Here is a 26463-nt window from a genome sequence, read left to right on the forward strand (position 1 = left end):
TTATACAAAGTACACTCATTTGATATCACACTTTTTCGATGCTCTTATCGCGCAAAGATATGTCAATATCAAATTAAACAACCCGTTCAAAAAAAAAAAAGGGGAGCCAAAATCAAATGAATGATTCAAATCAAACAATTCAGATCAACTTTCAACATATTTCCTCCATCATTTTTATTTGTTATACAAAGTACATACTGAAGTAATAATAATAATTTTTCTTTTAATTAATATAAGTGTGACTATGTGAGAGCAATATTAACTCAATGAGCTTATATAAGTTTCAAGTAATATATATTCAAATAAAGTTTCAAGTAACATCCAAAATATAGAATGATTGAAACGTCGTCTACATCTAGTAACGCTAGATGAACATTGAGCAAATTTATATTCATATATATGCAGTGGCGGAGCCAGAATTTCTAAGTGAGGGGCCAAGATTATACCTACGTATTACATGTACTTCATAATAATAATAATAAAATAAAATATATATAAAAAAAATGGTTAGCTACAAGGTTTGATCTCTTGACAACTTGCATACTATCACACCGGAAAAACCAACTCATCTACACCAAAATTAATGGCAATTAAGAGCAAATTTAATTAATATCTTGAGCCAAGGGGGAGGCCAAGGCCCCCGCCAGCCCCCCTTGGCTCCGCCCCTGCATATATGAAAATAACAAATTAAAGGAATGGTTACTCATTTTCCTTTATATTCCGTACATATACATGTAGTAAATTTCCAGTGAGTGTCAATGTAGCCAAATTTAATCCAGGCCACATTGGAGTAATTAAAGACGATAAGATATTGACGGCTTAAACGAGATGGGCAGTACAAGTTTACGTCTATGATATCATTATGAAGCGCACAACCAAGCTGACTACAACTGGATGGGTCATGGGTCATGAGTGATGGGTCATGGGTGCACCCATAAGGTAAAAGAGATTGATCAAACTATCCTTCTCAATCAATCATGAATCATTCCCTTTATTTTCTATGCATTCAGACAAATACACCTACATTTTCTTGGCTGAAGTTGGCAATTTTTGACTTCCTTTTTGCGTTACATTTTAATAATACAAATAAACAAGTTGATAGACTTATACAGTACTTGTTATCAAAATAGACGGACCATATCTATGATCAATTCAAGTAATGTATGTAATGTGCAATAGTAGTTAAACCACTAAAGAAGTGAAAGAATTGAATTGAAGGAAGCCGACGCGGAGTCTGATAAGCTTTTGTGAAAGATGTGATAACTGATAAGATACTCAAACATGTTGCTATCATCTTAGTGATAACGTACGGAGGTTGATAAGTACACTAATGCTTTATCTTCTTAATTACTCTTTACTCTTGAGTTTGGAGTATGTATTAACCCTTCATTTGGATAAGATTATCCATTTCAATATAGTATTCCATACCTTTTTATTATTTATTTCAAATCAAATCATTATACACTGATCAGTTTAGATCATATTTTATCTTTTTATGTACTTCCTATGAGTTATTATATATTGCTAAATAATTTAATTTGGCAATGAAAAAAATTACTCCCGTGAAAAATACATACTTTGTATTTGGAAACTACAAATTGAATTCATACAAATCTTATAAAACCCTTTTTGATATATTCTTTTCTTTACTGATAAGTGTATATATATAGAATAAAGTTTAGTCAATTGATTAGACAAATAAATTTGTTCAGACAAAAAAAAGTTCTAATTAAAAAAAAAAAAAAAAAAAACCATATTAGAAAGCAAATATAAGGTGAATTAAACATGTAATGTAGCTTTTTATAACTTGATTCATTTGTAAGTATGTAGAATTCTTGTCTTTTTATGGTTGTACGTGCCTACCTCTCTTGCATCTTAACTCTTACCTACTTGCATGCTACCTCCCAATTTTCCATCTATAGTTCTATACTAATCTTACCTACTATTCGGTAGTAAATATGAGCATATATATACTAATAATATACTATATTGGTTTTTTTTTAATAGATATACTATATTGGTTGAACAATTGAACTAAATGGAAATATCTATGACACGATAATTCTATGATAATAATTGATCAGTCAACATACAATTTTGCTCATTTGAAAAGATTATAAGGAGCAAAAAAATCACTCATGAAACAAGCAACTCCCAAATGCATTAATTTTCTAAATTGGCCATTTTATCTTAAATATTATGTACAGGAGTACATCACTTTCTTATTTGGCACTTGATTGAGATAAAAACTCAAGACTCACCCCTGCCAAGTGTCCAGCTTTTATTGATTAATTTTTATCTATTTTTTTTAATATTAGTCCAAAAATATGTTAGTGAAAATCTAATATAGCACAATTTGAACTTCGGGGAATAAACTAACCCTTACACAATATTTTACCTCATTCAACTCACCTTTCAAGAATCATACTCGTATATTCATTTGCCAATTAAACCAATGGAAGCCGGAGGGAGTTATTGTTGGTAAAATACCTGTTGATTCCAATAACAAAATAGAGAAGATGAAAGGGAAAATACTTGATTAAAGATCTCAAACTCACAGTCGCGCCGTGGAACAAAATCCACTGCCTTAGAAACGAAATACGCCACCACCGGTACAAGTTTCCTAGTGACGCACGCCCCCCAAGTTTAACGCAACTCTCTCCGTAATCCGTGCACCCGAACTCGAAGAGTGGAATTGCTCAAGAACTGTTCAGATCTCATAGGGTAGGTTTTTTTTTTGTGTTTAGGTTATTTCAATAATGAAATTAACTTGGTTTTTTAATAAAGGCCAATGAGTTGTATTTATAGGAGTAATAAGGAAAAGAGACAAGCAGCTTGAGCCTCACGCAAGGCCCATATACTCGGTTGGGCTTGCGAGTAGAGAGCTATAGCTCACTCGCAAGGAGCTCTCGCTCGGACTGCCGCAAGTGAAAACAGGGGGCGAGCTAGTAGCTCTCCCGTAGGAGAGCTATAGCTCGGGTCTCCAGCTAGCCAAAGAAGAAGAGAGCTAGTAGCTCACGCGTAGGAGAGCTATAGCTCGGATCTGCTGGACACTACTGATGGCAACGAGCTCTAGCTCGACCATGCCGTAGGCATTCCCAGCATCCGAGCTCTAGCTCTCTTGCTAACTCGGCCTTGATCAATCCCCTAGACTTGCATTCTCCATCATTCCCTCTCTAACTGTTTGCACACTCACTTGATGAAACTCCGATTTGCATTACTAGTGAGGAAAACTCCAACAGTTAAAAATAAACTTAACGAGCTGAGGGACAAGACAAGAGGTTGCACAAGGAAAAGAAATAGAGAGTGTACAAATGCAAATTTTTGGCCAACTTTCATTTGGGCCGGCCCAATGTGTCCAAGACCCACTTGTCAAGAAAAAAAAAAAAAAAAAGTTTCGTAAGTTATTTCCCAGAAAAAAACAGTACAGAGAGAAATTTGATGAATCACTACTTCTCAGTCTCTGACACTCTATCAATTCTTTCGTCAGGAGAGAGAAAGAGAGTGAGGGATTGAATTTTATATCCTGAATTTGTGATGAATTATTGATCATTAATTCCCCAAAAATTAACAACAAGATTTATTTAGAGAGAAATTAATACAGTGATGATGCGAAGAGAGATCTTTGCATTTGCTCAACATCGATGGCTTTACATTTGCATCGTTGCTGCTTTTCTCCTCGTCTTCACCATTTCCTTCAGTTTCCAGGTTTTTTTCTCTCTCCTTTTGCTGCTATATGTGCTATTTCAGCATTCATTTCCGATTTGTATTGGTTCATATTATCTGCAGTTTTTAGATTTTCAGTTTGTTTTGTATGAATTTGCTACTGACTGCTGATTTCGTGTTTTAATGTAGAATCTGTGTTATTTGTTTCATTGGCGTTTCGTAATGTAAATCTGTTAGGGTTTTTATTTTTAATTTTCGATTGAATGTTTGATTGGTACGATTGAGGAACTGTTTATTGTTGGGCGAAATTGAGGCTACAATTGCAAATATGATTAACATTTGGGCGATCCTAAATTCATGCTCACAAAAATCAAATTAGTGATAGTGATTTAGGATCTTGACTGTAAGTCGTGATCAGATGAGGAGTCTATGAAATGTAATTGTGTTGATGTGGGAGAATTGAGTTTGAAAAATGCGGAACGAAGGGTTTAATTCGTGTGATGGATGGCGGGGCAAAGTAAATGTTTGGCGATTTGAGTCAGTTGAACCTTTTGGAAAAGAAGTCGCTGTTTCTCGGCCTTAATGAAGGCGATGTTACCTTAATATTGGCATATTGCTGTTGATACCTGATAGTGCTGAACATTGTAACCTTTCTCTGATTAACTGTATGATATTTGTGGTCTGAATGACGCAGAATTAGATCTTTGTTATATGCTGTTGTGCTGTGCTAGAAAAAAAGAGAATTAGAGAGGCTTAGTGTCTTCTCGCAATTTGAGTTGCAATAAGTTTATATGGAGTAGTTAAGACGTTTTTTTCCTTCGTTAAATAATGTGTCCAGGAATGTGGGTTATTATCTTAGAGGCTGGATGTACTTTGTTGTTTGCATTGAGAAAGATCATCCTGTCCTTTTAATGTGCAGGGCATAGTTGAGGAGGATCTTGAAATTACTCACAGAGTGTTTTTGGATGTTGACATGGATGATCAACGATTAGGTATGTACTCCGTAATGCATATCTATACTACTACTACTACTACTACCACTATCATTGTGAATTTGACCATGGTCATGGCTAGATGATTTAGTTTGTTATTTCCCTTCTTTGTTTTCTTCCTTTACTTCCTTTTTAGGGTTGCTTAGTTTTGGAGAGAGGGAGGGTGCCGGGTGGGGTGGGGTGGGGTGTGGAATGTGTACCTAGACCGATATTCGTCAGTTTCATTAAAAATGCTTATTTCTTTTTAGAGAAGGAGATATTTATTTGAGAGGATATTGCTTTGTTTTCTGAGTGCATCTAAGGCTTCGTGAGGGCTTTATGAATTCAAGGCAATTCTGCAATAAAAGTAAAATAAAATAAGGTGGAGATTTGAGAAAAGAAGTCAGAACTTGCTAAGAATATGGTTTGAATTGCTTCTTCTAGAGGGATCATAATGTAGGTTTCTTTGGCTGTAGGTCATGGTTATTGGTTAGTGGGTAGTTGTCAAGTGGTAAGACAGTACTTTCTTTATTTCAAATGTGCGACATAATCCTTAAAATGAAGCAATGAGCTAGGGAATGCACCAGTGTTTGATCATTTAAGGAATTGTTCATAAAATTCGGGGAACTTTTGATGTCTCTGGTGCTTCTTCACTAGGTTTACTTGGCATAAAGTGAAGAGAATTCACTTCTATACTGGTATGTTATCCCTCTTTGCCGAAGAGTAGTTATTATGTTCAAAAAACAGTGTTTCACTGTTTTGCTACTCAAATAAACTGTACCAAAGATTCTATGGATGATTTAGGGTTTCTGCTTCATTTCTATTTTTTCTCCAGCTTGCTTCTTAAATAGGCCCATTGCTGTCCTTTATCAACTGGCCCTTTAGTTGAGGTTTTTGAGTGAGTTATGAGTTTTTGCAGTAACATATTTGATTTTGGTACATAACATGACCCGGATTGACCACATGTCAAAGCAATCTCTTGCTCCTATCTAGTGCCATTCTTATGCATCCCATGTTCTTCTCCTTTTCAGTAATATCTTAAAATGTGCTTCACTTTCTTTTTACCCTTGCCACACCAACTTTGATGTCTCTTGCTTCGTGTTAGTGTAATTACTTGGTTTAATCTCTGAAAATTTGTTTATAGTGCACTCCTAACAGTTACATGTATTCTTTCCAAGTCAACTGCTATCTCGTGACTCCTGGTGAACTCAAAGCTTTTCTTGTATATCTGATACTGGAAGATGTCTATTTATTTCTAATATTTTAAAATAATAAGTACGTAGGGTTTGTTATTTTGGTCTCTCAAGCTTATTAACTCACAATTTTGACAGGTAGAATCGTGATTGGATTATTTGGTACTGTTGTTCCAAAAACATCTGGTTGGTAATTTCTTCTTCATGGTTTTCTACTCTTTTTTTGTATTGGTTTTCTACACAAGTTCAGGCAGGCAGTTGCTTTTGCTTTAGTGAATATTATGGTCTTATTATGACTCAACTCACTTCTATCACCATATGACTACACTTACTGCATTCATTTCCAGTTTTCACCATATTGCTTTTTTCATTGAAAATGAATCCTTTCACCACTCTATGCATCAAATCTTACTCTATTTTTTTGGGTTGTTTTATTCCAGAAAATTTCAGAGCTCTTTGCACTGGTACAAATTTTCTCTCTCACCTCTGAGAATTTGAACTGATTTCTCCTTAAAACTATTGGTTTTGAATAATTGTTAATTTGTCCTTTTGGGGTCTAATATTCTGCTTCTGATTGCAGGAGAGAAGGGGATGGGCACAAGTGGTAAACCTCTACATTATAAGAAAACACCATTCCATCGTATTATTCCTGGGTTTATGATTCAAGGTGGTGATATTGTTCATGGTGATGGGAAGGGTGGAGAATCAATTTATGGCAGTACCTTCCCTGATGAGAATTTCAAACTTAAACATTGGCATGCAGGTACTTGATCTAATTGATTCATTGTAGTTGTATTATTAAATTACTTTGCACTCTTATTTTCAAACTTTTGTCCTGATACTTGTTACCAACTGATCTTTTCCTCTGTTTTTACCTTTTTTTTAATAGGTATTGTGTCTATGGTGAATTCTGGACCTAATTCCAATGGCTCACAATTCTTTATTACCACAGTGAAGGCAAGCTGGTATGTCACATCTACTCCCCTACTTGCTGAAAAATATACCCCCGGCCCCAACAAAAAACATAAGCTATGATTACTGAAAAGGAGTATCAAATTTTTCAGATCATATTATCTAGTAAAATCGAGGACACATAACCATACTATCATTAAATTTAAACTGAGATGATTTTATAGAGTTTTAAATGATTTTTGCTTGTATCATCTTGTTTATATTAGGAATGTGTGAGTTGTTTGTAGTTGCTTTTTTTCTATTTCTGTCTGTTTTTTGTGTAATTGCAACAAGGTAGCAAACTATCTTGCTAGAGGGCTGTGAAGGAAATAAGGAAATTCGTTTTAGAGATCTATCATTTTAGGTAATAGACTTAGGAGGAGGATCTTCTAATTTATTCCCCTTGCTAAAAAAAATATATACAAATTTGTGGCAAGTGAACTTCTCAATCAACAGTCTGCTAGAACAAAATTTGTAAAAGGACTTCCCTCTTTCCAATTTACGTTCTGGGGGAATATGGAGATTTTGCTCCTTTTTTAAGGAAAGCTGGTTCAAATAGGGAACTTGGAAATGAAACACCAAAAGCCTTCGTTATCTCTTTCAAATTTCTCTAAGATTTTGCATGAAGAGTCTTGGGATACAGAGCTATATTGTGATTCTGAATAGAATCTTCCATACTTTCTGAAATATTTTGTTATTTATGCCTATTTCAAAATGCTCAGGTTGGATGGCGAGCATGTTGTCTTTGGGAAGGTTTTACAAGGCATGGATACTGTATATGCCATTGAAGGAGGAGCTGGAACTTATAGTGGAAAACCTAGGAAGAAGGTGGTCATAGCTGACTCTGGAGAGATACCCAAGAGCAAATGGGATGAGGAAATGTCTAAACTTTAATTAAGAATTTGCTTATTTCCTTAGTGTAGAAGGTTCAGTTATTAGTTGGCTAAGCATAAGATCTTATGTTGTATGTTGTTCATACATGTCACGGTGAGAGGAAAGCAAGCTGAAACCTAGGTTGGCTTTACATGTCTGCTTCTGATCCCGGAAGAGTTTCTTGATCATTAGGCAAATTCTAGTTCTATTTATGTTGTTAGCTTGTAGAACCCTGTAATATAGGCTTGTAAATGATACATGTTGAATTCATTTATCGAAATTGGCATAAATGAGTGGATGAGTCATGATATAAAAATCTCACTAAGTCAACACTCGTGCCTCTATATTTTGCTGTCTACCATGTAAGTTTTAAATTGATTGAAGGTTACCTATATATTTTTGTAGCTACAATTACTTTCTATTTGGTTTTATGACTTTTATAACAGGATGATGTCTGGAAACAGCATCGTTATCAAACAAGTAGTAGTCTTATCTATCCATCTCCACAATCGATAGCTTGAGCATCTACGATTGTGACTGTGGAAAATACACAGCTTACAGTGGGAGTATGATGTAAAATTAAACCACAATTGACTATGGATGTAAACAGCAGAACACAAAATGCTTGCTCATACAAAAGCAATTGTTAAAACTTACATGGTAAGTGTGTTCAGGGGAACTTACATCAAGATTAAGTTAATACATACACAAATGATTTATAAATTGAATCGCGGTACACAGCAGAATCAATAGTTAAACTTGGCTTGATACAAAATAAAGCAATAAATAAATTTCAAGGACGGTACTTGCAAGCTAATTTTGCTGCATTATCACCAGCAAATCCGGCGTCTACCCAGGCTGAGTATCCCCCTTCGATATTGGCAACATGCTCAAATCCCTATTACACATAATCATCATTTAAGTAAATTAGTATTTTCTGATTAACAAACTAATAGACTACTACTTATTAATTACTTGTGCAAACTTTTTATGCCCAGAATAATTTACGTACTTCATGCTGCAGATCAATTGTTGCTTTCTTGCCTCTACCACCACTGTTGCAAGCCTGAGCCAAAACCGTGATCATCATTAACACACTATTTTATAACTTAAACAATAATTCAAGAAAAAAACTTTAATTTTGATCTAAAATACGAAGCTGTAAAACTATGGCATATTCTAAATCACTGAGATAAAATTAATGTATGGTCCAAAATTGACTTGAGTACTTTTTGTCACAAAATTCCCAATGTTATGGAGTATACTTAACGTATCTTTCAGTCTATTGTAGGCCTAGTTGCAAATAGAATGTCTTACCGCAACCAAGTGATCATCCTTGTTGCAAACTTCTAGAACTTGTGAAATGAAATTAGGATTCTTCACTCGCCCTGTCGTACAAAATACATCACGATGCACACATCAGTTGTACAGTTTCAAATATTCATTCTATTCGTAATTTGTCGTGCCTACATTAGTACATTACCATTTTGAGCAAGTTGTGTTCACGTTTTAATTTCAGGTTTATATATGTACATACCTTCTTCAGTTATGAACATGTAAGGGATGTTAAGAGCACCTTCAACATGTCCTTTTTCAAATTCCTCCTTTGTCCTACAGATCATGATGCAAGCCTTTTGTTATCCTAAAACCGCGAAAATTCAAGATTAAAACTCCTAATTTGTTACCATACCTTACATCTAGATACCGATATCCGGTACTAAGGAGACCTTTGGCTGTGTAAACATCAACACTCTTAGCTTCTTCTGAAGGCCTGCAATATGCAAAATGAATTGAAGTCTCAACCTAAGGGTGCAAACAATACCAAAATAAAAACAAATAAATTAGAACAAAAAAAACCTCACCCTTTGGAAGTATCCATTGATCAAGAGGTATTCTAACTTAAATTTCTTAACAATTGTTTGATTTTGAGTAAATTGAGGTTCCTAAGTAGCTTTTTATATATACATACATAGAGTTTAGAGAGAGAAGAATAATGAAATTATATTATATGTTAAATATAGAATAATAAATTAGATTAAAAAAGATTTAGACAGTGATATAACATGCATCCGAGTTTATTTGCTCCAAATTTAGCTTTAGCAAAAGAAACTTCAAGGAACATGTCAGAGGAAAAATTTAATGAAGAAACTTTAAAGAAACGTATCTAAATTAAAACTATAGTGCTTAATTACTTTAGTTCTAGAGCTTGTTCATAGTCAACATGATGATTTAATTGGACATTAAAATTACAAACTAATATCTATTAGCTATTATTTTGCCGACTAATATTGAATAAACTAGAAGTATGTTTATATCACTGTCTAATGCTATTGACTGATTTTAAGCATGAAACGTTTTTTTTAATCACATGGGTATTGGCTAATTACTCGATAATACATGAAGTTTCGAAACTCAATTAATAAGAAGCTAAGTATCCCTTCATACATACCAAGGTACGGAGGGAATGGCCAAAACCAATATCAAAATTGACATATTGTTTACGATAAATACTAGTGATGAATAATTGGTAGGTTTGGAGATGATACGAATTGTTGCATGTCCTACATTTGGCAAGTGTGTAATGAATTGAATAATTGTTGTGATCATTTATTATATGCACAATTTTTGCACAATTTATATGTTTAGTTTGATCATTCTTATGAAATATAAAATAAAATAAAAAGGTACATAATTTTCAATTCATTTTTTCAAAATATTTTTTTTATATATAACTTTAATTAATAAATTATCTAAATATATAGTACTTCCTATATTGATTGTCCACAAATATAAAACTCAAATTTTTACAAGTAAATTGAACCAATGAGGCATGCATGACCCAACTTGACCAAAAACATGTTGAATGTTTGAATCCCTTGTTTTTACAACTTACTCAAAATAGAGCCTCTCCTCACATGAAAGACCATTCAGGCTTCAAATGTAACAATTAATTCCATTTCGAAGGAGGGGCGGATGAGATTCGAACCAGTAACCTTTGTGTCACGCTGGCCCCGATACCATATTAGAGGACCAACTCAACCAAAAGTTTAAGCTGATGGTTGAGGCTCAGGAATATGTTTTATACTTTAATAAGCTGATGGTTGAGGCCAAAAATATATTTAATACTCTATCAATAATTTCCCTAGCTTGGCTTCTTGTCGAGTATTTTTGATTGAAATTAGCAATTTGTGTACTTTTCTAATAAGTTTGGTAAATTGGAGGGCTATGCAAACCCCTTGTTTTGATTGTCGTTTTAAATTAGAGGATGACAAGAGGAATTAGAATATATAAAGTGACCTTAATCCTTCTTTTTTGCCTTAATTAAAAGTTACCTTATTCTTTTAATTAATATATAGCCCTCTTTAATACAAGTGCTCTTTTATCATGATTATACTTTCTCTGATCTCCATGCAATATAGGAAAATATTACAAGATACTAACTTGAGTGTTACAAATAGAATGCATGCCGACCTTATGGAGAAAAGAATTATTATACAAATCGAAGTATATTTTAACTGAATTGTGAGTTTAACTTCAATCATGAAAACATTAACTTGTGATACATTCACCTTATCTTAAAATTTTATAGTCAAAAGAAAATTCTCATATTAGCACCATCATTCTTATATTATTCTTGGTTTCCTTGATCTCCACCTTGCATGTGGATATATTTGTTATAAACACGTAATTCAAGTCGTTTTGTTGCTTCTTGCTATCTAGGCCAGGTTAACCTAACTTTTGATGAGTTTATTTATGGCACTCCTTAAAACAAATAAAGCATTCCTAGAAGGATTTTTTGCAAATACTAGGATCACACTATTCCTTAAGTTTAGTTGGAAGTATAAGGTTGGACTTGATGACATTTTATGAAATCCCCATATCTATTACAAAATCTGAAAGGATATTACACCATATAGTTATACTTCATAATACAAAATTATATCTTATGATTATTGAAAATTTATGAATGGTTGTAAAAATAATACAAAAGGCGTACTACAAAAATATGAATACTCAATATAAAAAATTGGTGGTGTAGCGAGATTGAGAGTGAATCTTACATTAGCATCGGTGTTGGCCTGGTGTCATTTTAGATAAATGTCGGTAAAATTGAATCTTAGAAAGTGAAAACTTGAAGTTACCTACGAAATCTAGTTGGCATAGAAGGATGAACCAAGTAGATATTTCACCTCAAAATTAAAAAAAGGTTTGAAGATATTTTCCATGCCAAATTTCCAAAAAAAAAAATAAAAAGGAAAGAAAAAAGAAAAAAAAAAATTAAATGTAAAATGATATCCTCTTTTCTTTAATACCTTTTGTCCCTTTTTGCTATACGATTCGTTGATAGCCACTAATTTATCTTTGTTCTCTGGAAAAGAAAAAAAAAAAAAAAAAAAAAAATTTGTTATATAATTATTATACACCCAATTTTTTAAAAAGTTTGGTTAAATTTTGGCCACAGAGAAGAAAATCACCCAAAAATTAGAAGAAGAAAAGTAAAGAGGAGAACGAGAAATTGGAGCCTCAAGTTTTCATTCTTCTTCTTGGCTTAAATTGCTCCACTTGTCATTTTCCTACTCAACCAGTAATGTGAGGCCATTTGAGAACAAAATCCAAAATCTTTGTTCTCCTTCACGTTTACTATTACGAAGTCTTACGTACGAGTAACAATTTTGTCGTTTTTTATTAGTGACAATTATACTAGTACAATAAAATAACTTCGAAGTTATTGAAATTATATAACTTTTAACTTAGACTTTGTTCTTACAAATTCTCAAATTAATCTTGAAGGTGAAAAAATTTGAAAAAACAAAGCAAATTACAAATTGAAAGGTTGATTAATCTTGATAGAAATGAAAAAAAAAAATGAAGAATAAATGGATAGCATGATATTTTATGGTTTAAGAACACAATTTAAAGGATAAGATGCTATTATATTATTGCTACCATATATTCTTTATACATATATTCCTTTACCCTTTCTTATATCTAGGAAATTCTGTGAAAAAAGTATAGAAAAAATACGCACTGAAACGACAAACAATAACTATTAACCTTAAAGAATAAAGAACCTTTAATGATTAGAGATATCATTTGCCGACTTAAAGTTTTTTATTTTAATCCGATCTCGTGCGCTAGCTCCTTTAGCACCTACTCATAAAAAAAACCTTAAAAATAAGAACAAAAAATATTTGTAGTTTATGATATAAAGGTATAAAATTAAATGTCATATTTGATGATGAAGACAATTTTAGTGAAAGGTAAAGATTTTATTTTAATGTTTATTTTGGAGATGGTAAATCATTCGAAAAAAATCTTAAAATTATATTAAATTAGTTAATAATTGACATTTATGTGTATACATAATGGTGTAAAGTGCATAACACATCTAAAACTTGACCATATATTCCACATAGATGAAAATTTGGTCATATGCTAATGCAAATAGTAAAAGGTTATGTACGGTATTTTTTTCTTTAAAATTCCATGTTAAGGATTCAATGTGACTGAGATATTACATGATTTTTTCTGTTTAATCTAAATTCCTAAAATCTTATAATTATTTGTACGGAGTATATGTGATGGTAAAACTAGTTTTGGTCCCATGCAATACACGAATTTATATAGTATAATTTAATAATAATAATAGTCAATCGATATATAGATAATTAACTTAAATAACTTATGTAACATTTTTTTAAATTTTTTTTAATTTATTAATGTCTATCCTTTAAATTCTTATGCCAAGTGTCCCATTCGGTGATTACTTTAGTATATATTTCGTAGTATAGATAGATGATAATTATGACAGAAATCTGGTTTTGAACCCAAATTAAGCTAGTTTAGACCAACTCGCTGGTCTTTTCAATTAAACCGCAAATAAAATATAAGGAATTGATTAGAAGTTATTCAATAGATTGATGGAATCAATTGACATTGGCTTTGTTTCAATTTCCCTAAGGTTTTGACCTAAATCTGACCGATTATTAGATATGTATAGTTTTAAGTTTTGAGTTTCAAGAATTGAATTTTAATCCATTCTACAATCATTGTTATTGCCATACTAATAGCTACAAAGTTTTCCGAGTAAACGTTGCATGACTTATACCTATATTGAGTCATTGACCCAAGCTTTAAAGTACCTAAGTCATTAAAATTTAATTATTTTAATGTTCAAATTGATATATCCGATATCCACGTTCGAAGATTAAATAGAATCTAACCATTTTGGGGCTTGATTCATTTCAACTTAGGGCAATGGATTGCACAACACAATTTCAATTTGATGAAGGACTTAATAATATATATATATACAATTTTGCTCACCCCAACTGAAAATTGTACAAAGTAACTTGCACTCGTACTCTAAATCAGGATGCTCGCATGCTCATCTTAATTGGTGTCATATGATGATATGAACATGTTTAGAATAATGAAATTTAATTCATAAATAATTTTTTTTTTTTTTTTGAGGGGATAATTCATAAATAATTAACATAAAGCTCATACAATTCAAATACTGTACATGAACACATAATCTAATTCAGAGTTTGCGAATATAGTCTTTTATTAAAATCTACAATTAAAAAAAAAAAAGCATAAAGCTTGAACTTTTATATACGCAATTTTATTTTATTATTATTATTTTTTTTAATAATAGGTAAGGAGAAGGACTCTAACCATACTTTAACTCTTTAAGTTTTTTTTTTTATCCGATATTTACGGGTCAGACACTTTAAGAGAGTTGGGGGGGGGGGGGGGAGGGGGAGGGGGGAGGGTAAAGGATCCCCATCCTCAAAGTGTTTCTAGTGGGATTGAACTCCCAATTTCAAAGTTGAAAGGTGCAATCTTTCCCACTAAACCAAGCTAGCTTGGTGAAGTATAAATTAAAGTATGTTAACTCAAAGAGTAAGTTACCTCGTCTGCAAATATACTAATAATTTCCCAAACCATTGGCCATATTCCATTGATAGATTCGTGCCTAATAAGAGGCATTACCTTTTTTATTATTCAATGTACTTCGAATATAATATCATACTTTTGACCTAAGTGTTTAGTGAAATATGAAAGAAAATTACGTATAAAATTAGGTTAAAATTCTTGTTGTATCTCCCAAATTAGTATAAATGAGTAAATGACATGGATAAGACATCGCACACATAAATATGTTTAATTTAATTTGTTCCACTAGCTGTATAGAACCAGAAATTCACCAATAGTTGCAATTATTCTGATAGATTAGGGAAAAGGAATAAAGTTTGTCACTAATTCTTTTTGATTGGTTCTAGTGCTAGATCTTTGTACCATCAACTTTTTTTTCTTTTACCTTTTCCTTTTAATTTCTTGGTGTTCATGCTGATGAAATTTATGCTTAATTTGTGTTTTTGATACGTCTTGAGGCATCATATGATGAAGATAATTAATTTGGAAATGTACTATACTTACACATACATTGTTTGGACATGTAAAATTGACCTCTTCTTATGATGGATTTGCCTAGAAGGTGTTGCTTAATTGATCCCATTGCTTGAATGCTAGCATAAGTGAAATAAAAGATTCCGCTACCTACATTTTAAGTGCACGTTAATCTACCTATGTTTTCTTTAATTAAAAAGAAGTTCAGGTAAAATAATATTATGTTTTAGACGAGTCAATACAAATTTTGTTGAAATACTTGCGAAAATTACCTATAATTTTCATTAGTCAAAGTAACTTGTATTTTGTAGTGAAGATGTAAAAGATTCTAGAGGAGAAATAAACAATAGTAATTTGTACAAATTGATGTAAATTAAATGGTCCCCCTAGCTCAGGGAAGACCATAAGAGTAAAACATATGCAAGAAAAATAAAAGAAACATAAAATATAACTAGTTTCTCCAAAAACGCCAAAACTAATTAGTTTATCTGATTCAAGGACATCAACCAAAGTTGACGACGATCCACCAACTTGGGCTGAGAAATACAATCCTTAAATTTGGTTTACACATAAATCAACAATTTGCTACACACTTAACTCTCAAAGCAATTATCACTACTTTTCAACATAATAACACGAAGTTCTAACGGCCATTATAGATTGGCCTACAAATCCACTTTAGGAAATCCACACACATCATTAACCTCCCATAGCATGACACGACACCTAGTATACTAGAAAAGTTAGTTGAGGGATTTTGTTCAACTTAATTTCCTAGTAAATTCACAAAACCATCATTTACTTTTCTAAACAATCATGCCCAGAAACTAGAATGAACTAAACAAACATGCGCTGTGCCCGCCTTAGCAACAAGCCTCACAAACATGCATCTGCTTCGCTTCAAGATCCGCCCACTGGAACAAGCTGCCCGTGCCCGCCTAAGCTAAGCCCACTCGGTCGGGGCACCGGCTTCGCTCTTAGCTTGCTCCAACAAAGGATATAACAAAGCTAATACGTAATACTCATCAGGTGTAGACTTTTTTTTTTTTGGGCTATGAATCTATGTTGTACTCATTTATGCAATTTTTTTTTTGGAAAACATGTACTCATCTATGCTAGTCATTAACTATTATTGTTCGAGCAGAATGATTTTAATTTCAACTTTATAGTACACATGTTTTTACCCGCCATTAATTAATTGATAAATTAGAATGAAAGTAAGTTTGCTAGGAGTTCTAAATTAATGCCCAACATTGTTGTCAATTTTTCAAACTCGTGATTAGATTTAACAAATCACTTTCCATTACCCAAATTGAAATATGAGAATTCTCAAAATTTAGAAACTCTCTTTTACTTCCTCGAATTTCTCAAAATTAAAAACTCTCTCAAGTTAGAGGTTATTTAGCCACGGCTTGTAAGCCACACATAATACATCCTTTATATGCAATCATCTTATCGTTGACATAGTGCAACGTGATGCATTAATCAACTACGGAGTACTTTACATCCTCAGATTAGATAGATTAAGTCGGTATTTGGGAATCGATGTTGGTTATTGGTTGTTTTACTTGGGTTTGACCAACTTTTTGTTTTGGCATAAGTTGTTTGACTAAATTTTTTAGTTTTTGTTGTTATTTTTATTGTTATTGTTACAATTACTGTGACTGTTCATGTAAAAAAAAACACATTTTTTAACTTATCAAATAAGTCCTCTTATGCCAGTTGTCAAACACTATAAATGTTGTACGGGTGTAAAAATCATATAAAATGACACATCTGCCCATATTCGAATAAACAATTTAAGTTGAAAAAGCAGTAAGATTTGGCATGAGGATTTATCTTTAAAAACTTTATAATTTGACTATAAGGATAAGATTGCATAAATCATTGTGAAACAACATTTATCTAGAATAAATAGATTAAAATAAAATTTAATTTTGATTAGAGGGGGATATGTTATTTTAGTACCACCAATAATGGTATTTTAGTTTTCTCTTATGATTGACAACCAAATACGACACAACTGTTCTATGGGAAATCTTTTAAGTAAAAGATAAAAGTTCGAGAAGATCATAGTTACATTAACATTTTTAATTGAGGAGATAAAAAGCAAACCATAGTAAAGTACTAAAGTTAAGCTTTTGTATTAGAACCTATGTAAGTTTACTTAGGTTTCTGAACCGACTTAAATTCTTCTAAGAAGAATCTAACACAATACAGCTGGTCCATCACTTTACAATTTATGGAAAATAAGTGGACCTTAGTATTTTGATAGACGGTAAGTTATGCTGAAAACTAACAAGACAAAGTCTACTAATTGATGATGGAACATCCCAACATGAAAGCAAGGTAAGATAAAAAAAACAGTATATAAGTGTTCACTTGGATGACTTATTTTGTGCAATTTCACATTTTCTCTACATACATACTTAGCTGGATATCTAGCTTATTATATAAGTTAAAGTGAGGATATATAGAAATAATCCAAGTACATAAATAATAATGCCTAGAACAGCTTCAACAAGTGCACCAAGAGATCCATTAGAAATAGGTCGCGTTATTGGAGATGTCTTGGATCCTTTTAATAGGTCTGTAAATCTCCGAGTCAGCTATAACAATCGTATTGTTACTACTGGAGGTGAGTTTAGGCCCTCTCAAGTTGATAGTCAGCCTAGGGTCGAGGTTGGAGGTGATGACCTTAGGACTTTCTACACCTTGGTAAGTCGATGTGACCCTTTAATATGTATAAACATCCGGTGCATTAAATTGAATTAATTTTCGTTCTTTCTTTGATCAATCTTCATTTCTGAATTTGGTCATTTCTATATATAGGTAATGGTGGATCCTGATGCTCCTAGCCCAAGCAACCCACATCTTAGGGAGTACTTGCACTGGTAAGTAGTTAGACCGACCTATATATGCCAACTTTAACATATTCTATTTCATATTTTACTATCATTTTCTTTCATTTTGTACAATAATTCTTTGTTTTAGAATACAATACTAGTTTTATTTATTGTGATGTGAGGTAATTAAACTTGTGAAATCTCTTTGATTAAGCTCTTATAAGTTAAAACCCTAGTCATGCATGCTCACTCATGACATAATTAAGGGGAAATATATGTTGCAAATTACAACCATGCATAGGAGCATATAAATTATTCGAGTCTACTGCGTTGTGACAATGAATATGGTAATAGTCATGTCAAGTCCCAAGGTGGATGGAGCCAATTGATCACGAGTTCGAGCCTTCATGGAGGTGTTGTGGGACGAGCATGGGATATATATGCACACCATCCACTAAATCCCACATGCACCTAGTCCAATTATAAATGATAATGGTAATCATCATACATAATTTTAGGATAATCTTAGTATAGTTTTAAAATAGACGAGTATATGAGCTTAATTAGATCATTTTCCTTCAAATTAATGATATGATTTCAAAATGAACTACATTATGGATTCATGTTATATATATATGGTCTCAAAATTCAGTTTAAAAGTCAATTCATTGGAGCAAAATCTTACAAATTGAATTGCAGGTCACTAATAATTAGTAGAAAATGGTTGCTAACTGGTTGAATTTTGTTTCTATATAAGGTTGGTGACTGATATTCCTGGGACCACTGGTGCAACCTTTGGTGAGTTTAAATTCCGATCCAATCCTTAATCATCAACAATTAGTTCAGATGCATAGCATAGTATTGCATGCACATTTACTAATGTGGATTATTTCTTATACTATCTTTCATTACAAACATTATATACATATGGTGCACCTAAGAGTACCATCGTATGTATGTGTGCCATGACCCTGGTGCTAGTGCATGAAATAATCTACGACTTTTTTGCACCCTATCTAGTAAACCCACACATGTATGTAGGCCAAGATGCTTATTATTATCTTATTATACATACGCCACCGTATAGTATGCATTGATTTAATATGATCAAACTACTCAAGGCTTGAAGGCCATATAGGTTGAGATATTAAGAAATAGAAGGAGAATACAATGTTAGCTGTACTGTTTATGCCCTTCTAATTGTCTACTACTACATGTTTATTAAGTCAATATATAAGACCATAACCATATATGAAAGATTATCTTATTACAAGTTGTTGTGTTTTTGCCTTATTAGGATATTTCTTCTGATTGTGTAACAATAAGGGAGTTTGTATACATTGTTATTTTTGCACAAAATCAATGATACAGGTTGACTATTAGAACAAAAGGTAGGAGTAGTTCCAATCCCTCTCTTTTGTTTATTTTGTACCAATAATGAGTTGATCATATGGGGGTATTCATAAATAATGTTCCTAGCTATTATTGATCACTCGTGCACTCCTCTACTCCTCTTGTCATATTATAGAGTAGGGGTATATGATTATAAATCTCGAATTGCGTACGATTAATAGTACCAAGCGACAAAAAGAGAGAATTAATTTGAAAAAAAAAAATAAGATCTACACCAAAAACTTGTTGTAGCAGTTTTACCGATAACCTATTGAAATGAACCCTGTATTCTGAATATGAGGAAATTTTTTTTTGGTATACTAGTAGGTGGTGATCTGACCTTCATGCTAGACAAAAGTGTGTACTTGTCTACACAAGTGATTGATAAGTCTTGCTACTCATATAAATATATGTAACCAACAAGATGTGTGGTGCACGTGGTCGGCTAGCTAGGCCACTAGGGTTCATCACATAATTCCACAAGTGCATTCATCATAGACTCTCAATTATTTATTTATACTCACTAAGTTTATTTCTACCATTCTTTGTTTAGGTCAAGAGGTGGTTTGTTATGAGAGCCCACGGCCATCCCAGGGAATACATCGATTCGTGTTTGTGTTGTTTCAACAGCTAGGAAGGCAAACTGTTTATGCTCCCGGGTGGCGCCCGAATTTCATCACTAGAGACTTTGCTGAGCTCTACAACCTTGGCTTACCAGTTGCTGCTGTCTATTTCAACTGTCAAAGGGAAGGAGGTTGTGGTGGAAGAAGGTTGTAAAACCACATTATATTGACCTCTCTAATGCTTCTCCTGCAACTTACTAGTTTATTTTGCACTGATGAAGACATTTGAAGTTTTTTAGCACACCTTTAATTTTAATGATCATCTAATCTACACTTATATATATAAAAATAATACAATGGTCGGTCTATAATGTCATGTACCTCCGATTTAATCACATTTTTGCCTAATTTTAATTTTGTGAATTGTAGTAAATCACAATTACAAAACAGGCAAAATTATTCTATGGAAAAGTGTAATCGTTACAGTCTTACAAAGTAATATTAATCGTATGCAATAGTTATTATCTATATATCTTGTTCTATCTTTTTTTTTTAAATGATACAATACTCTTTCATGAGCTTAAACAAAAGTAGTGATTCTATTTTATATATTAGTACTTTTATTTGTTTCATACTACTTTCATTTGTTTACTTCTAGGTGCATGTGTTCAAAGGGGACCTTCTAACGGGGTCATTTGGGGCTTGGCCCCCGGTAGATTAATTAGTTTATCAACTTAAAGAACTAATTTCACTTTTAAAATATTAGGACATGATGATTAGTTTTAAAAAGAGGTCAAAGAGATTCAAATCTCGGCCCCTCTAATATTTTTGCCCAAGATCCGTCAATGGGTATGTTTGACAATAATACATACTAATATACTACTCCCTCCGTTTCGCTTTGTTAGTCCCATATATAATCAATCACAAAAAATAAGAGAATGAATAATATTTGGAATCTTACATTTTAGTACAAAAATGGCTTAATTAGTTCAATCTTATTAAATGTTCCGATTTTTTTCTTTGGAAAGCATAAATTACAATGCTTGTTTAACGTGAGGAATATCAATCAAATGCCATGTCATCAATCCACTAATGGGATTGATGGCCAATCAAAATATTTAATTACTGTCATGTCATCAATCTACTAATGGGATTAGAAATTATAAGACCAAATTAGAAAAATAAATAAAATAAAAAAAGGAATAAATTCAATATGGGTAGATCATTTTGAAACGCCCAAAATATTATATGGGACTAACATTATGAAATAGAGGGAGTATTATATATTATGGATTGGTATTTGTAAACGCTATCACAAATACGAGTATCATTCAATTTAGTTCACGTAGTATTTCCTTAGCAATTAATTGTACATGATCAAATACTTTTTTTTTTTTTTTTTTTTTTTTTGACGGGAATGATCGAATACTTAATTGTATGTTAACATTTAAACTTTGACCGATCAATAACTTTTTAAAGCTAAGAACTTAACACTTATAACTAAATACTAGGAAGAAAAAGATGTTGGTAATTTAAGGTAATTAAAATACTTGACATAATAAGAACAAAGTTGCAAAGTGATATGCTAATCGAACATAAAATTTCACTGCACTCATTTAGTGGTTTGAGTCATCACCTCAATAATGGTAAGTTACTACTTCCCCAATCATATGATTTTCCTTAATAGATTTATTCTACGTACTCAATACATAACTCCTATATTTTTGTCCTCTCAAATATTTATGTAGGGGCCGGATTTCCTGAATTTTATCGGTGATAGACCCCAATAATTTTTCTTAGTATTTTTAGTGTTGATGTATTATTGTTTTTTAGGTTTCAATAAGTCCTCTCCTTTTGTAAGAGTCTTTTTTGCACAACTTACATGGATTTAGTCGAAGATTTGGAAATATACTTTTTCCCCCCTCTATCCTATTGCTTAACCAACTGTATTATTGGTCTCCAATGAGAAATATGATTTGACATCGTTGATAAATTTGAGTCAAGATTGTGCCTCGATATGATATGGAAGGTAAGCATAAACAAATTAAAGCCACTATTTACAAATGTTATTGGAAAATATAAGTCGATATAGTAATTTGACAATCTTCTCCAAAACTTGTTATTTGATTTGAATCTATATAATACTCGTGATGCTTATTGAAGCAAATATGAACTTATTTGAACTTATTGTAACTTTAAATCAAACAAAGGTACTATTAATATTATTCTGAACTTTTAGCTCTTATTTGAACTTATTATTTCTCTAAGATAGAAAATAATACTTCTTAAGTTCTTACAAGTCTAAGGAAAAGATCCATCTAATTTAAGGTTTTTCTTCTTGTGCACATCATATCATCAATATACTAACTGGTTTCCTCATTGTTGTTGACATATACTATTTGCACATATTTCAATGCAAACCTTTCCAGCTAATGTACTCACTCTATTTCATAATAGTTACATCATTTTAACCATACAAGTACATATACCGTTTAATTTTAGATGTATTTAAAGATACATTGTTAATTTTTGTGATTAATCAAGCAACAAATTCACTCTACTTAATTACTAATTCAAAATTGTGAAAGCTATTATAAGAAGGTCATAAAGAGTCAATATTTCTCGAGATGAAGGGAATCCGCGAATAGCTTATAATTTGGCGACAAGTGTAATATCACTCCAATCAAGGTACTAAACCCCCGTTTACCATTTTCCAATCACTTTCTTCTTCTTCAGTCTAATTCTTCTGTTTTCCAGTCTCCAATAATGGATTCCAGAGAAGAACTCAGCCAAAGCTCCGATCTTTTGGATACCCCATCTTCCCCAACTCAATCCCTTCTCTCAAACCTCTCGCTAACAGATGATTCAACCCCAGATCAAAATATCACAACTTCGTTGAGGTTATTTTCTCTACTTCTTTAATTTTTTTTTTTTTTAATCTGATCTCATACTTTATGTTGTTCTCTTATGTATGATGCTTATTGAACTCCAAACATAGAAAATCTTTAATGTTGATGATTTTTTTTTAAAAAAAAAATTATTTTATTTTTATACGTAGTATAGTCTTTTATCATGTGTATGTTATATGCTAATTTAGGCGATTTAGTGTAGAAAGATGTTGCTTTTGGTAACAAATACAGTAATTATCTACAGTATTTCCATAGATTTGAACTGTTGATTCAAATTGATAGCGCTTCCTTAAAGTGGTTTATCAAACTTTTTTTTTTTTTTTTTTTTTTTTTTCTGGTATTTTTGACCATATTCACTAATTCCACCTTGATTGACTTTTATGATTTATCACTATGATAAAACATTATCATGTGAGATCTCATTAGAAATGTCTTGATAAATTTTCATAATATTCTTAACCTAATTTTTATTTATTACAAGTACAGTAATAATTAGAGATATTTATAGTTAAAATTGTATGTTGACAAACGATAACTACTTGTAAAAATAACAGATATGTTGTAAAATATGTTGTTGGATTATTAGAATAATGGTCAAATTTGTGTCTTGGAAAGTTAGAAGGAATATTTTATCAAACTGTAACTCTTAATATATAAAAATAAAAAAAAAATAAAAATAAAAATAAAAAAATAGAGGGAATATTGACATGTTTGGAGATTAAATTTTATTACTCCAGTTCATTTTCTTAGTGTGGATGTTGTTTGATTTGCATTATTGTCTTCTGGATAAACGGGCCGGAGGCTATAACCCGGTGATTGATTTTAAGGTTTTGACCATAAGAACCCCAAAGATAAGAACAGGAAATTGCAAATCTGTGGGCAGGATAAAAAAATTGCAGACTAAGAAGTAATGATGTAGTTTAATGGTAACTAAGTAATTTTTTTGTGATGATTATATTTTGAAATTTTTATTACTTTGTGGATTTTGATTGACATGGGTCCTAAATGATCCAAGAAGCACATAGACTTGCCTGTTGGATTTAAATGCATTAGACTTTATTTAGACATCCTTTTAGATAAAATGCCTGCCTCTAGCTTCGATGTTGGCTAACTTTGAAGTTTGTTGTTGGAGTAGAATATAGATGCTAATGAAGAGGATGCTGATATGTTATCTACCATCAGTATGCTTAAGCTTCTGTTTTACAACCCGAATTTCACTCTAAATCTAAGTTTCTGTAGAATACCTTGCCTTATGCTCTATTATATTTGTTAATTTGCAGCCTTCTGCATTCATGACTGTGGATATCACTTTGATTGACTCAGCTGTAAATCTTGTTAAACAAATTGTATCAACACTCGATATGTGTCATCTTGGACTGCATGTGGTCTAGGATTGGTCAAGCTCTTTTTCACCTTAAATTGTCTACCTCTTCTTTTATCTTCTTTTTAGTTGTTTGAAGATAGTTAATTAGTCTTTTGCCCAGTACATTAGTACAATGCCTCATTGGGATTTGCTCTCTTAAGAGTACCTCACCACCCTCTATACAGTATGTTAAGATAGAGACAACTGATAGTATAAATATGTACCTTTTTGCTGGCTGACAAGTATTTCAACATACCTTTATATTTAGAATGCCTTTCAATGAAGTGATTAACTATGTATTCTAACTTGCGTGCTGCTATTTGGAATTGGAAATTGGTAGAGTTATTGGAGATGTTGTGGATGCCATTGATAGTCCTGTGACTCTCAACATAATCTATAACAATGAAATTGTTACTGCTGGAGGTGAGTTCTTGCCCTCTCAAGTTGTTAGCCAACCTAGGGTTGAGGTTGGAGGTCACCTTGGCACTTTCTACACCTTGGTAAGTCGGCCTTTTTATGCATGAAATAAGCTTGTAGACTAGTAGCATGTTTCCTAATATCTTTTATTGATCTGTATATCTCTTTCCCACCGGAATCTGAATTTGATTTTCTCTGTATAGGTAATTGTAAATCCTGATGCTCCGAGCCCAAGAAACCCGTCGCTTAAGGAGTACATGCACTGGTAAGTAGTCCTATGCCAATATTAGTTCCCTCCTTTTCTGCTTCACTGGTAAATAAGTCCAGGACTCAAAATATTCATGCTTTTGAATTTTCCTCTTATAGTTTTGTATTCAATCATGAATTTATTGATAACCTAACCTTGTGAATGCATAATCTAAAAATTTATAAAAAAAAAAACCAATTCATGATCTTTAAAAACTCCTGCTTTTGCACATACTATATATTATTGGCTTCATTTGCAGATCACCAATTATTTATTAGCTGCTTGCTAACAGTTTGAATTTTATTTGAATAAAAGGCTTGTGACTGATATTCCAGGGAATTCTGAAGCATCCTTAGGTGAGTTTCCTTAACAATTAGTTCAATTCTCTAGTCTCTAGTTTGCCCCCTCCGGCCCTCCCCCATGCCCCATCTAGATTTTTTTATACTACTATTGGATGAAATTCTGGAACAATTTCAGATGCTGTATTGCATGCACATAAGAATGGTGCATGCACATTTAATTCATGTTTTTCACTTCGTCGTGCTGTCTTTATTTCGTTGCAAGCATTAGATATGGTCCACATAAGAATACTGCTGATGGTACTCCAAAAACTGGTTACCACTTGCACTAACTTCATGGCGCCGCATGGGCCTTGCAGAGTTGCTGCAGGCCAGCGTGAACATGGCTCAGCTCCATGGTTTCTGCCCTTTCTGGTGCATGAAATAATTTCTGTTTTGTTGCTTAAATCATCTTATTAGGCCAAGATGCTTACATTATATGTTTGAGACCACAATTATGAAAATATGGTGGAAAAAGGAAATATATAGTTGTTTATTTAGCTTGTTGAAGTAAACAATCAACCTAAGCAAGTTCCCCTTTGAGACTGCACCAAAAGTGTGTGACATTCAATATTACATAGTTCAAGAAATCGGACACTCCACAAGTGAAGAACCTACTCATACACTGCATGCAACCAACAAGATGTGGTGCACACAACGCAGTAGGGGTTCATCACATGGTTCCATGAGTCCCCCTACAATTACTTATTGCATTGAATGATCAATAGTCACTCGGCTTTTAATTTTTTAAACTCTTTGTTTAGGCCAAGAGGTTGTTCCGTATGAGAGCCCACAACCATCCATAGGGATACATCGAATGGTATTTGTGTTGCTTCAACAAAGGGGACAGCAAACTGTTTATCCTCCTGGGTGGCGTCAGAATTTCAATGCAAGAGACTTTGCTGAAGTCTACGATCTTACGCCAGTTGCTGCTGTCTATTTCAATTGCCGAATGGAAGGAGATTTGGGTGGAAGCAAATTGTAAGATCCACATTATATTAAGCTCTCTATGCTTCTCCTGCAACTCCTTCACCTTATAATGAATCCATCCCATAATAAAGTGTTTGTATTTCTTCCTAGGTCTCCCAAAAGTGTTGGCTAAAAGTCACAAATATGAAGTGAACTACGTAGTATAATGGAAGACTTATTGTGCTTGTATAATGTTTTATGTATTGCCCTAATATTAAATACTTACTCCGTATTTTTAATTACTCCTTGTCCCCAAATTTTACTGTATGTCCATGTGAATGAGATATATTTATTAGTGCCATAACTTAATTTAAAAATGGAAGATAGGGATAGTTAAGTTCCGTTCAAG

At 32.6% G+C, this 26463-nt stretch overlaps 4 protein-coding genes across 5 annotated transcripts; 3 read left to right on the forward strand and 1 right to left on the reverse strand.

The window, feature by feature from the left end:
- The first annotated feature begins 3446 nt into the window (after positions 1-3446).
- On the forward strand, positions 3447-8013 carry LOC145560410 (peptidyl-prolyl cis-trans isomerase CYP21-1-like). Its single transcript, XM_081621661.1, has 7 exons — positions 3447-3708; positions 4586-4658; positions 5969-6016; positions 6271-6294; positions 6411-6593; positions 6720-6795; positions 7504-8013. Exons 1-7 carry the CDS (start codon positions 3607-3609, stop codon positions 7673-7675), a joined length of 678 nt encoding a protein of 225 aa, XP_081477787.1. The 5' UTR covers positions 3447-3606; the 3' UTR covers positions 7676-8013.
- A 221-nt stretch (positions 8014-8234) lies between these two features.
- On the reverse strand, positions 8235-9571 carry LOC145560411 (protein HIGH ARSENIC CONTENT 1, mitochondrial-like). Its single transcript, XM_081621662.1, has 6 exons — positions 9517-9571; positions 9345-9425; positions 9192-9265; positions 8972-9042; positions 8667-8720; positions 8235-8552 (listed from the first exon to the last, which is right to left on the reverse strand). The coding sequence occupies exons 1-6, from the start codon at positions 9531-9533 to the stop codon at positions 8448-8450; spliced, it is 402 nt and encodes a 133-aa protein (XP_081477788.1). The 5' UTR covers positions 9534-9571; the 3' UTR covers positions 8235-8447.
- Positions 9572-15691: 6120 nt separating this feature from the next.
- Positions 15692-20526, forward strand: LOC145559074 (protein FLOWERING LOCUS T-like). Its single transcript, XM_081620479.1, has 4 exons — positions 15692-17788; positions 17903-17964; positions 18674-18714; positions 19862-20526. Exons 1-4 carry the CDS (start codon positions 17573-17575, stop codon positions 20083-20085), a joined length of 543 nt encoding a protein of 180 aa, XP_081476605.1. The 5' UTR covers positions 15692-17572; the 3' UTR covers positions 20086-20526.
- Positions 20527-22476: 1950 nt separating this feature from the next.
- LOC145559076 (protein HEADING DATE 3A-like) lies at positions 22477-26356 on the forward strand. 2 transcript variants are annotated; one of them, XM_081620482.1, is made up of 7 exons: positions 22477-22559; positions 22629-22771; positions 24484-24643; positions 24764-24825; positions 25123-25163; positions 25910-26126; positions 26226-26356. In XM_081620482.1, the coding sequence occupies exons 2-7, from the start codon at positions 22638-22640 to the stop codon at positions 26245-26247; spliced, it is 636 nt and encodes a 211-aa protein (XP_081476608.1). In that variant the 5' UTR covers positions 22477-22559; positions 22629-22637; the 3' UTR covers positions 26248-26356. The 2 variants fall into 2 exon arrangements, with proteins under 2 accessions (XP_081476608.1, XP_081476607.1); XM_081620481.1 differs by lacking the exon at positions 22477-22559 and having other exon boundaries at positions 22581-22771.
- Positions 26357-26463: the final 107 nt, after the last annotated feature.

Source organism: Chenopodium album, chromosome 9 (assembly GCF_948465745.1).
Source record: "Chenopodium album chromosome 9, dcCheAlbu1.1, whole genome shotgun sequence".
In the NCBI taxonomy this organism is placed as follows: domain Eukaryota; kingdom Viridiplantae; phylum Streptophyta; class Magnoliopsida; order Caryophyllales; family Amaranthaceae; genus Chenopodium; species Chenopodium album.